Source organism: Gopherus evgoodei, chromosome 8, assembly GCF_007399415.2.
Source record: "Gopherus evgoodei ecotype Sinaloan lineage chromosome 8, rGopEvg1_v1.p, whole genome shotgun sequence".
NCBI lineage: Eukaryota > Metazoa > Chordata > Testudines > Testudinidae > Gopherus > Gopherus evgoodei.
The window spans coordinates 49,688,151-49,700,164 of record NC_044329.1 but is presented as its reverse complement, the minus strand read 5'-3'; the positions used below and the strand labels follow the sequence as shown (position 1 = coordinate 49,700,164).

General features: G+C 48.2%; 1 protein-coding gene across 4 annotated transcripts in view; it reads left to right on the top strand.

Annotated features, from left to right (window-relative positions):
* Positions 1 to 12,014, top strand: part of PBX1 (PBX homeobox 1) — a 259,367-nt gene that overhangs the window by 228,403 nt on the left and 18,950 nt on the right. For 3 of the 4 annotated variants that reach the window (XM_030572630.1, XM_030572628.1, XM_030572629.1), the window contains exons 7-8: positions 5,168 to 5,280; positions 6,603 to 6,692. In XM_030572630.1, the coding sequence (XP_030428490.1) occupies positions 5,168 to 5,280; positions 6,603 to 6,692 (203 nt within the window). The remainder of the gene's footprint in view (positions 1 to 5,167; positions 5,281 to 6,602; positions 6,693 to 12,014) is intronic. The other variant, XM_030572631.1, reaches the window with a different exon arrangement.

Sequence of the window (12,014 nt, the reverse complement as noted above, 5' to 3'; positions counted from 1 at the left end):
CTTGGGGGTACCCACGCTGCTGGAGCTTGGTGCTTCTGTTGAGTCGGAGAACTCAGCAACACATGGACAATGGTAGGGATCGCATCTATCCAGCGCCCATCCTGAGATCCGCTTATGCCCCACCCTCAGCCACCTGGCCCCCTCCCAAGGCACGCAGGTTGAGCTCTCTGGGCTCAGAAGCGCTGACGAACCTCTGACACCCACCTTGTCAGTGTGGTGTCCAGATGAAAACCAGCTGCAGAGCCCCTGATCCCTTTTTATGTTGCTCTTTGAGGGGACTGCACCATTGGGAAACCAACATCTGCTTTGTCCGTAACAAGTCCGAAAAACCAACAAGCCTTCTGCCTTATCTGGTTGCTGCTGAGCCTCTTGTCTTCTGTTACCTCTGCCTTCCTCTGTCCTTTGTGATAGCTTTTGGTCACATTAGCTGGAAATCCAGGGTAAGCTCTTCAGCATGGGAGCTGTATCATCAGATGTTCAGGTGCCCTTTGCACTTGCAGCACTGGGTAAATAATTGCAAGTTTCACTCTCCGTGTTAAGTGTGAAGTGCAAAAAGGAAGCCAAGAAACAATGAGGCCAAATAAGTGAGATGTCAATTGTCAGACTTCCACTGAAGTCACCACCTAGGATGGGTTCTTCCATCATACTAGATGGTGGTAGAAACGGTGAGAAAAGTATTTTGCATGTCTGGTGCCAAATTCTGCTTGTCAACAGAGACATGCAGCTCCCGTTGACTTTAAACAGCAGTCACATGTGTGTGGCTGCAAGCGAAATTACTGACCCCAGGTTTCATCTGGGCAGTGATGACTTAGATGGGCTCAGTGTGATAAAAGCCCATCACATTATTGGTGTCTGGAGTGTTTCATGGTATGGCACAGCAGACAAAGTTGTGACTTAATGCTACACACACGATTTTCGCTACCATGGGCAAAAAAGTGATTTGTACTAGGGTGACCAGATGAGAGGAAGAAAATATTGGGAGTGCAGCCAACGGAGCAGTCGGGACGTGGGACAAACGTCTAAATATTGGGACAGTTCCAATTTTATCAGGACGTCTGGTCACCCTAATTTGTGCAACATACCCTTGTTTGTAATGCCCTTTGAACGCAGCATCACTAGGCACTGAGAGAGACTAGTAAGAGGAAAGGAAGTATTTATTCACACAACACACAGTCAACCTGTGGAACTCTTTGCCAGAGGATGTTGTGAAGGCCAAGACTATAATATGGTTAAAAAAAGAGCCAGATAAGTTCATGGAGGATAGGTCCATCAATGGCTATTAGCCAGGATGGGCAGAGATGGTGTCCCTAGCCTCTGTTTGCCAGAACCTGGGAATGGGCAACACTTGATGATTTCCTGTTCTGTTGATTCCCTCTGCAGCACCTGGCATTGGCCACTGTTGGAAGACAGGATACCGGGCTAGATGGACCTTTGGTCTGACCCTGTATGACCGTTCTTATGTTACTATGAAATGTAGGATTCAACGTGGGATTGAGGTGTGTTGAGGGGCAGTTGAGAATAGACAGGTGGGACAGCAAGGAAGTTGAAGCAAGTGGAAATGAGGGAGAAGGATTGGCAATGAGCAAGTCATGAAGATATTTGAATATTAGGGAGCAATTGGGAATTGGATGTGGAGATCACCAGAATTAGAGGTGGAAAAGACCTGTTTAGACATGTCTAGTTAATCTGCCATCTGGGATCGGTGTATTCAAGTTGATGCTGAAACCTACCATCGACAACAACCTGGTCAATTGCCCTTGTACCTGAAACGGGCAACAGTTTCTCTGCCACAAAGGCAAAAATGACTAAGTGAAACCTTGTGAAAGGGCTATTCCAGTATCCTGCGTGATTGATCCAGGTGGCACGCGATCTACAAGGAGGCAATGTCCCTTTGGGATTTGCCATGATGACAAAGTTAATCTCACCTTGGCCCATACAAGCTTTCCTCTACTGCATGTTCCCCAGTGCCTTGAACCGACTGGTTTTAAGTGGACCAAGTGTCTAAGCTTCCATCACTTTCTCTGGGAGGCTGAAGCCCTGTCACGGTCCAACCTTCACCCCAAATTTAATATTTATTTTCCTCCCATTGCAACTAGTGGTACCTCCTCAGATCACAGTTCATCATCCTCCTTGGAGGCAGTACTCTTCATGGGTGTGTGAACGGTGACCATAACCTCCACCACACACTTCAGTCATTGTGGGAAATAAGCCAGTGAAAGCGATGGAAGAAGAGAGAATGGATGGGAAGCCAATGAAGAGAATGGAACTGGGATGTTACTGATGGGAAGCCAGCTAAGGGACGAGTGGTGCAAAAGTCTTGGGTTATCATCTGATAAAGCACAGATGCTAAACAGCAGCAGCTGCTACAGGTGCTTTTCCTGTTAATTAGTGTTATGGTTTGTGTTAGGATAGCACCCAAGAATCCCATGCAGGGCTCAGGGACTCTTTGTGCTAGAATCTGTATGAACATGTATCAAAGCAAAGACCCCTGCCCCAAAGAACTTACAAGCTAAACGTCCGTTGTTACATTTCAGTCTTGTGGAGTCCCAGATCAGGCTGCGGTGACACTTCAAAAGCTTGAGCCCCATAACATGGGACCTTTAGAGTGACAGATTAGATCTGTGATGGAGCCTCTTCTGATTGGTGCATTTAGATAGTACCTCCTAACCTCATGGATGCCGCTGGAGTCTTCATTCTGATGGCACTTCTTTCCACCTCTCCCACACCAGTATATTAGCCTCTCTCAGCTGCTTCTCCAAGACTCTGGGCTCATCATTTTCACACATGACTTGTACATAGACAGCAGAATGCTGAAACAGCACTACCGACAGCAGAAAGGGATATCTCGGCAATTACTGCTCTGATGCAAATGCATCCGTACATGCAGCACATTTGGTATGCGCATATTTATGGTTGCATCTCCATCAGGAGCAAGACATATTTAACATTTATGTAGGCACATCTATTGTAAGAAGACTCTGTGCCAGTAGCAGTGTATATCTTCCAAATGGCCTCTCGCGCACCCTCATGATTGCCAAGACACTGCCGCTATTCAGAATTAGAGTTTGCAGCTGTTTATTTTATTTTTCTCCATTCTACTGTCTGGTTTGTTAACTTTCAATCAAATATCAGTGAGGTGTATGTAGTATTTATTGATTTATTTATTTTAAACCAGTGGTGGCGGGGTGTGGAATAAAATAGTTGCCCTGGTGGAGATAGAATAATCCCTTGCCACTTGGAGAGGGAGTGTTGTCTAGTGGTTAGTGCAGGAAGCAGCAGCAGAGATTTGGGTTCTGCTCTTGTCTCTGCCACTTACTTGCTGCATGCCCTTGAGAACATCATTTCACCTCTCTGTGCCAGCTGTTAAAGGGGAAATAACAATTCTCTCCTACCACGTGTGAGGCTAAATTAATTGAGGTTGGCAAAGTGCTTGGCAATTCTCAGAGGAAAGATATGATATGAATGCAAAGTAATCATATACTTTTACCTTTCAAATAATAACCCCGGTGCAGAATGGAAATGGAAGTTCTTTGCCTGCTAAGCAAGAGATGTGGAGGTTTCAGTACTGCTATCGGCTGAGTTGTTCCTATTGTTTCTTATTCTTGGATTATTCTCTGCAACATACTGGGCAGTGTTTCACAGCAATACGGTCACTGTAGCCTTTACTGGCTGTATTCTTTCCAAGCACATTTAGAGTCTGATCCACCAATGTCAAGGAGAGTCTTTCTGCTGGCTATGGTGGACTTTAGGTCAGGCTTTTATAGCTGAGTGATCTTCCTGGCACCCCTTAATTTTTAGATCTTCTACAGTCACATACAGGAGGCCTTTGTGAAGAGACACTCCAAGAGCTAACACCTGCATAGGCCAAATTCTCACCAATTGACTTCCTGTCACCTTCTCGGAAGCAGGCTCCATCAGAAGAGCCTCCCTGGGTGGGATTATTCACTCCCTCTCCATGACAGGAGGAGGGACCTGGGCTGTCGATTTGTTTCAGAGCTTACGCATGACTCATTGCTGGGCAATTCCTCCAAGACGATGGTTGCTGATCTGGGTTTGCAGGGGGTGGGGATTGAAATTTGAGCAGCCTGGGGTTGGATCAGTGCAGTGGAGCTGACCTGGGCCCTTGAAGTCTCCCCCTTGCCAGGCGAACGTCATGTTTATAACCCAACCTTGCACGTTGAGCTTTCTCACACTTAATGCGCTGAGCTGCACGAGAGTTTCAAAATAATCCCGGGAAACCATTTTTTCCACGCGTTCCAGTTGTGCAGTGGTTTTGTTTCCTCTGGTCAGTGGGCAGGGGAGGTGGTCAGGTGCCTCAGAGATGGAAGCAGAAAACCTTGTTTCTGCAAAGACATTTTTCTGGCTCACCCAATTGTCTCTATTATTAGCAGTGGCGACTAGTGCATGCGGAGGGATCCCTGATCTGTAATTTGCTTGCAGAGTTCACTGTTGCTAGGCAGCTGGCATGGAAAGGGGTAGGAGATCCTCTGATGGTCCATCGTGGGTGCTTGTGTTGCCTAACCAATGACTACAATCTGCCAGAATGGAAGTGTGGGGTGCCAAAGGATGTTAAGAGAAAGCTATGCGATGCCTTCCCGTCCTCGTGAACCTTCGCTCATAGATGGCTGCTAGCCCCACCTGATGAAGTTGTCCAGTAATGGATTTATTGTGGAGGGAGCAGCATACCTTCTTTTATAACCTAACCTCCTGGAAAGCACATTCCACACTCGGCTCAACAGCAGACCTTCTATGAACATCTGTGGGAGTTCTGTCCCAGGGGCGCGTAAAGAATCTGCCCTTTATGCGCTAAGGAAGTTTTGTGCAGCTAAAGGATTTGGATGTACTTAGATGAATGGGAATTGGGCATCCCAGTCCCCTAGGCTGGGTTTTGAAAATAGCCACCTCCTACCCCCCAAGTTGGGAAGCTGTTAAAGGACAAGCCTTATGTTGAGATGTAATGATGTGTGGCTTTGTATAATCTCAAGTTTGCACCCTTTTTTTTTTGTTTGTTTGTTTTGCTTGCTCTGTTCTTCATACTACTAACCTACTGTGTGTTTTGTTTTCGTTTTGGGGTTGCTTTGCATGTCGTTCCTTCCTCTTGGCTGAGAGTTGCGGGGTGGATCCTTTTCCTTTCTATGATTCAGGTGCCTCACTCTTTCCTTTCCAGGTTCTTCCAGTTCTTTTAACATGTCAAACTCTGGAGATTTGTTCATGAGCGTGCAGTCACTCAATGGGGATTCTTACCAAGGGGCCCAGGTTGGAGCCAACGTGCAGTCACAGGTAGGGACCCATCCGATGTGCTGCCAGTGAATGCGTTAGTGTTGGAAGAGCCCTTGATTGTATTGGCATTTCCCAGTCCGGTCCCAAAAGAGAAATCTGAAATGGTGCAAACAAACCAATCAGACAAACCAACAGGAAAAACCTCCCGACCCCCACCAAACCAAAAAAAAAAACCATTGTCTTGGGGAATCTTGCCCACACTTTGTGAATGCATTTGGCTCTGGCTTGTTAGTTTGCGTTAGGAGAGGTTTAAAAGAACAGGCATGTGCTCAAATGAAATTAGCCAAGGTCTAGCTCGCTTGCTTTATCTTTCAAGGGACGGGACCAGATGTTCGTAATGGCATCTCATTTGCAAGGCTTCCACTCGTTCATTTGATGCTGAAGCTCGGTTTCTGCTGAAAGGAGAGCACTGCTGAAATGTACAAATACGCCCTGTTTTAATTAACAACCAACAGCGCAGGCTTAGGCAGCCATGCAACCCCTCTCGAGTCTGATGAGACAGGGAAGGGCTTTGGGCATCATTTCAGGAGCGTCAACAGCTTTGGACAACAGCGGTCATGCCCGCTAATTATCTTAGATGCACATAACATTTTCTATAGACGTCTTGCTTCCCATCCACCCCATACAACTCCATGGGTCCAGTAGGCAGTCAGGGTTTTGCAGCTGGCAGGAGGTGACGCCCACTCAAACATTTCCACACTGGCAAAGACAGTTTCTAAACCATCCCTGTTGTCACCCTGGATGAAGAGCAAGGTGTCATTGATGGGCATCAGCCAGCTTGTGGCTTAGGATGGTAATTGGGGGAGGGGAGCAGCAAGGCAAGGTAGGGGAGGGATGGTGATCTATTGCCATGGTAAGTTTGCACACATTCTGTGCCCTCTGGAAACAAGCAAAGGAGTCACATGAATGACGCTCACCTAGACTTTGCGTCTCTTCGGTTGACATGGGCATGCCAGCGGGTTAAAGCATGGAGGGGCAGAAAGAGGGAAGGGGAGCTAGAGTTGCCTTCCTGTGCATAATCAGTGAGTTAGCTGCAGCAAGGAACTGACCACCCCCCCTTGAGTTTTCTTTCCTCCCCACTGTCTTTGTTGCAATGCTCAGAACTGACAACCGAGAGTGACAATGCTGGGGGGGGGGGGGTGACCGGGGGAGGGAGGGGCGGGAGGAGGACGTCCTCCATCTTCCGTCCCAAAAGCCTCCCTGCAAATGATCGCGATGTTTGGGTTTTTGATAACATGCTGAAATACAAACCAGAGTGGCTTTGCCTAATAATCTCTCTCTGTCTCTAATTTTCTCTTTTTTGTTGTTGTTGGTCTGTTTAGGTGGATACCCTTCGCCATGTTATCAGCCAGACAGGAGGATACAATGACGGGCTCGCAGCAAGTCAGATGTATAGTCCGCAGGGCATCAGTGTAAGAAAAATAGGCTTGTTTTTCTTTTTCTTTTTTTTTGTGTTTCATTTTTGTTCTCTCACTCCCAATTATTTCAAAGCCATAGGGCTCAGAATGCCACTTAGTAGCACTTGTCTTAGCTTTACGGTCACCTAATTTATTGCTTCTGTATCGGTCACGCCAACGGCAGAGTTCTGCCCACAAAAAGTGGCGATTGGGCAGGCTTCATGCAGGCAGCTGGCGTCTAGGCCTGTCAGCCACGATCAGCGTTTGCAAGGCACCTGCGGCCACATGCGTTCAGCTGAGAGGAGCTGCTAAACAGGTGACACCTAGTAGAACAGTGGTAGAGAATATCACCACAAGCCAGAAATCTCCACAAGGAGGCCAATGGACAGAGCCCATCATGGACAGAGCCATAGTCCAAAAATAACCCTTCCCCTAGTCGGAGTCTAAAGCCAAAAAACAATGATGATGATGATGATGATGATAAAAAACGGGGGGAGGGTAAAAAACATCTTCTACTTGTTCTTGAGTGCGCTGGCGGCTCCCGAGTAGCATGAAAATTCATAGCGACAAGCTGTGTCGTACAGAGTGAAATCGATCAGACAGACACAAGGAGAACCGAGTGTAGATTCGGGACAGCAATCCAACTTCATTTCTCAGATCAATCGTCCGCCATCTCAGCAGCAGTGACAGCAAGCGGGGACAAGAGGGCAGCCTGGAAAAGGAGGCTGTTCTCGAGGAGTGGTTGTTTTGTTTTTTTCTGGACCTTTTAGAGGTCATGAAATCAGGCGGGGGATGCTCGGAAGAGGGAAACGTGTTTGCAATGTGGTTTTTGTTTTTGGTGTATCTGACTTGGGAAAAGAGGGAGGGAGAGCAAAGCAATCCATTGGCGGTGGGGGCAGAGGAGAGGTGAAGGGTTTAGACCCTTCCCTGTCTCTCCAGATAGCCCTCCGGATCCATACACAGTCCACCCAAGGGGATCTGTTCCAAACTAGCCACCTTCATTCGGGGAATCGGCAGGACACCCTTGGCCCTGCCAGGCATTCGCCATGAGTTCACGTCATTTTGAAACAAAGGCGCCGGGAACAAGATATGATATGAGTGGAAGCATTAAAACAGCCTCCTTGGGCTCACTCACTTTCTCTCCATTTTGTGAAGCTGCACACAGAAGGGCTTTCAAACCCAAACGTTGGGGCGCTCAGGTGGGACGTGGCATCCAGCCATCTCCCATCTCTCAGTCTGTGACCAGCTCACACAAAAGGAAGCCCCTTGGTTTGATCCCACTTGTTTCCTTTATAGAGCCAAACACTGGCTGAAATTAGAGATTTCCCAGCGCTAGGCAGCAAATCAAGACCTGCATGTCATTGGGATGGCCGAAATAAATAAATAAAATCCACCAAAGCAGGGATGTAGAGAGAGAACGCCACCATGCATGGAGAGAAACGTGGCGGAAGGCTTGGCTCATTGCTTTTATCTCCCTTTTAATTCAGCTGTGCTGAGAAAAAGGGACATTAAGGCTTAGCACAGAGACCTGACGTCACGAGGCAGAGCCAGGCGGCTTTGTGAAGTAATGCAACTGAACATGTGCAGATAATTATGTCTGATTACATAAGCCCATTGCAAAAACTGTGCTCGAAAATGCCAGATGAAAGATCCCATCGTTGCACATTAATTTCTATGTTCGCTGAATTTATTCCCTTTCTGGCTTTTTAATACTGAAGAGTAACTGAATCAGAGGCTGATCGTGATAAGATATGATACTTTTGTATAAATTAAAGTACCCCTGAGGAGAGGCTGAGCTTGTTAAAGCCAGGGAAGTATTTGAAAATAGCAGCATTCTGGGTTAAGTCAAAATATTGGGGGAGTTGCTATTAAGGTGGGGTGGAGGATAACAAAGGGAGAGCAGTCTCAAGAGCGAAATACAAGCCCCAGGGCCTGGTAAAGCACCCCCACTCTGTTCAGCCAGGTACTACAGGCCAGCAGCAGAACTGGCGGGGGGGCCCCAAATGACCCTTGACAGCACGTTAGAAAGACAGAATCTGTGGTGACACAGACGGGTGCTGTGCGATATGTCTCCACTTTCAGTTCAGGGGCGTAGGGGATTTGATGGCTGGTTTTGGGGGGAGAGGAGGAGGATTTGGCCCAAAGGGGTTGGGGAACGGAGTGGTGTTATGTGGGGATGGTAAGTTGGCTAATGGTTAAAAAAAATGCATAAAAGGTGGCTTTTCCTGGTGGTGTTTCTCGGGTGTGTTCCTTGCTCATCAGTCGGATGCACTGAGACATTGCTCAGACAGGCAGTGGGGAACAGATTATTTGCAAACAAGCAGCAGGTTGAGAAAGCATCTTTCTGTTTGTCTCGCTGTCTGAGGTTCCCCCACCCCACCTGAATACTTTGTGTCTCTTCCATCCCTGACAGTGCGCTGCTATACGTTGCATTCATTATCACAGAATTTCTATACCTCCTTTCATCCCAGAGGATCCCAAAGTGCTCGACAAACCGTCTCTGCAGGAAGCCCTTCCCCCGACCACTGAAACACGGCCACCTCTGAGGAGGTCTCTGACGGGTGTTTACTGCTCCACAGCAATTTTAAGAGAGGAATTGGAGAAGAACACCATGTCCAGCTCTGACTGCAGGCAGAGCAAGCCACCAGGCTGGGGCTTGTAGCTACGCTCCAGCAGAGCTCGACTGGACCTAGTTACATTTCACATCAGCACAGAATTTCCAGCTGCCAGAGAACGATACTGCCCACAGCAGTGAGAGCAGCTGAGTGAATGGGGCACACAGTCTGCCACTCTGTGGGTAGGAGTGTCTAGGGGAAAGTTACCAGCAACACAGGAGACCATGCGTTGCCGGTCACAGCTTAAACCATCACTGGAAGTGCTCTGAGATGGATGTGTTAAAACTCAGGTGGGATTCATACCACTGAAGATACCATTTGCGGCAGGGGATCAAAACTATGTTGATCTTGCAGAGATTTTGGTGTTGGGGCTGAATAATCGGAAGTGTGTTGCCCAGCTCTGTCACTACATAGTTTGATGATGAATGCAACTAAGGAAGTTTCCCCACCGTGGTCTTTCAGCCTCTGCCGTCACTGTCTTGGCATCATGTCTTCTGGTGGATGCTCAGTCTTGAAATATGATTGTAGACAAGACAGAGCCAAAAGGGCCTCTGTGTATGCCATAGATCAGCGCCCAGTGTGTCTTCTAGTCAGAGCTGCCACGTTACTGACAAATCCCAAATGGTTGCTTCTTTTAGCTCTGCAGAGCTAAAATAGCTGGATTCCCTTTTGCCCAGTGCATTGTCAACAGCCTTATCAGCTCTGACCCAACCGAAAAGTCTATTGCCTGTGTTTGATGTCTGAGGCAGAGAGCAAACATCTGGATTTGTGTATCCCAGGTGGAGTTAGCTTCCCCAGCTGTTGGAATTGAGTCACCTTTTGACTCGTAAAGTGAACGGGATTGATCAGGAAGTGGTGCACGGTCTGAACCCTGGTAAGACACAGCCTAGCAGGGGTGAGGACAAAAATGTAAATATTAGGGTAACGTAGAGATAGGCCTGAGTCGCAAGGTTGGGATCTAGAAGTGCCCAGGATTCTAGGGTGCTAGGAGCTGGACTTTTGGAGTTGTTCACAGAGATGGGGGGGTTATGAGTGCTGGAGCACCTCTGTTCCAGGACCAATTTGGGTCAAAAAGCAGGTAGGTAAGAAAAACATGCATCCAGGCAGCCTTCCTCCCCAGTACCCCCTCGCTTCCCCTGAGCTGGGGGGCCATATCTAGGGCTGAGAGGGAGGGGTGTTTATATGCTAGCAAGAGGGTTAACTAGTGCCAGCGGTGAGTTGTTTGTCAGGCTGTGGCCACGTGTCCATAACACACACACAAATCGCACGGACTGTTCCCCTGGTTGGCAGTCGCAGCAGAGGTGCCAGCGACTGACTGGCCCATGAAGCATGAATGGCCTTCTCACGCCTAGATCTGGGACCCAGCATGTCAGGGTGGAGCTGCTGGGTTTGTGACAAGGACTCCGGACTGGGGAGCCGAACTCTTGGGTTCTGTTCTTGGCTTTGTGACTGGTATGGCAAGGTGGCTATGGCCAACGTTTCACAGGGTGATGAGCAGTCACTTCTCCCACTGATAAACGCGAAAGCCGGGCTATGCGGCTCTGAAACGGGGACGCTGGTCAAAAAATGCGCCACAAAACTTTTTTCCATTGGAAAATGCCCTTTTGTCGGAACTGAAATGTTGCGCAGGAACGTATCGAGTTTGACGGACACGCCCTCAGGAAGGTTTCACAGGTGGAGTGAGTGTGACCCCAGCTTAGCCACCAGGTTCAGTCCCTCCCTCTGGGATGTGCGAGACCCAGGCTCAAATCTCTGCTCTGAATCACTTGAACTTGGGCCTCCCATGTCCCAGTTGAGGGCCCTATCTGCCAACTAGGCAGCACAGAGCGAGGCCCTCAGCCATTTGAGGCCGTTTCTGGCCACACTTCCCGCGGCTCGTTTGTCAGAGGAGGGGACTGCCTCGGGTGAGTTCATCACTCTGCAGAGATCTCAGCCTGGCAAGTGCAGAGTGTTAGAGAGTTTTCCCTTCACCTTCTCCCCTGGTTCTTATCATCAGACAGAAAGCAGAAGTGCGAAGTGCAGGCAATACAATGTTTTGGGGGGTTAGTTTCCAGCAAACATTTTATACCATAACTCTGATGCTGCAGAGCCCTGTTTCCCAGTGTCCCATCCACCCTTCCTGAGTAGGCGTAATTATATCTGAAATCCATGCCCACAGTCCCACCCCTTATGGTCAGGTTCATTTTTGGGGGTTGTGGGTCTGGGATCTTTGTCCCACCTTTTTTGTACCCCAGGGGAGGGGTAAGGAGGGAGGTTGTGCTATGATCAGGGGCAGGCATTTCTTTGGCCTTTTAGTGTTTTATACCTTTTTCCGCCAATCTGCATTTGCCCCTTCTGACTGGTTGCTTGCCTTGAGATAGGAGTTGAGGCAGTCTTCAAGTGTGCTCATATATTATACGCCCACCATGCCGAGTAACACGTTAACTGCTCTTATCTGTTCCCGTTATACTGACACACCCATCTGGTTAGGCAGAAGCAATATACACAGTGTCTTTATCCTTTGTTTACAAATATTACTAAGAATATAAGTGTGTCAAAAATTCAAACAGGCAAGCAAAACCCAAAATACTATCTCAGGCAAAAATACAGGCCTGGATCCTACATTGTCATTGGCACTCCTAATACAGAGCATTCTTGGGTTGGTGCCATGGCATTCCCAAGGAGCAGTCAGAGGGGAGAGAGACCAACACTCCAGTCCATAAAGCCCCAGCATAGCTTTTCT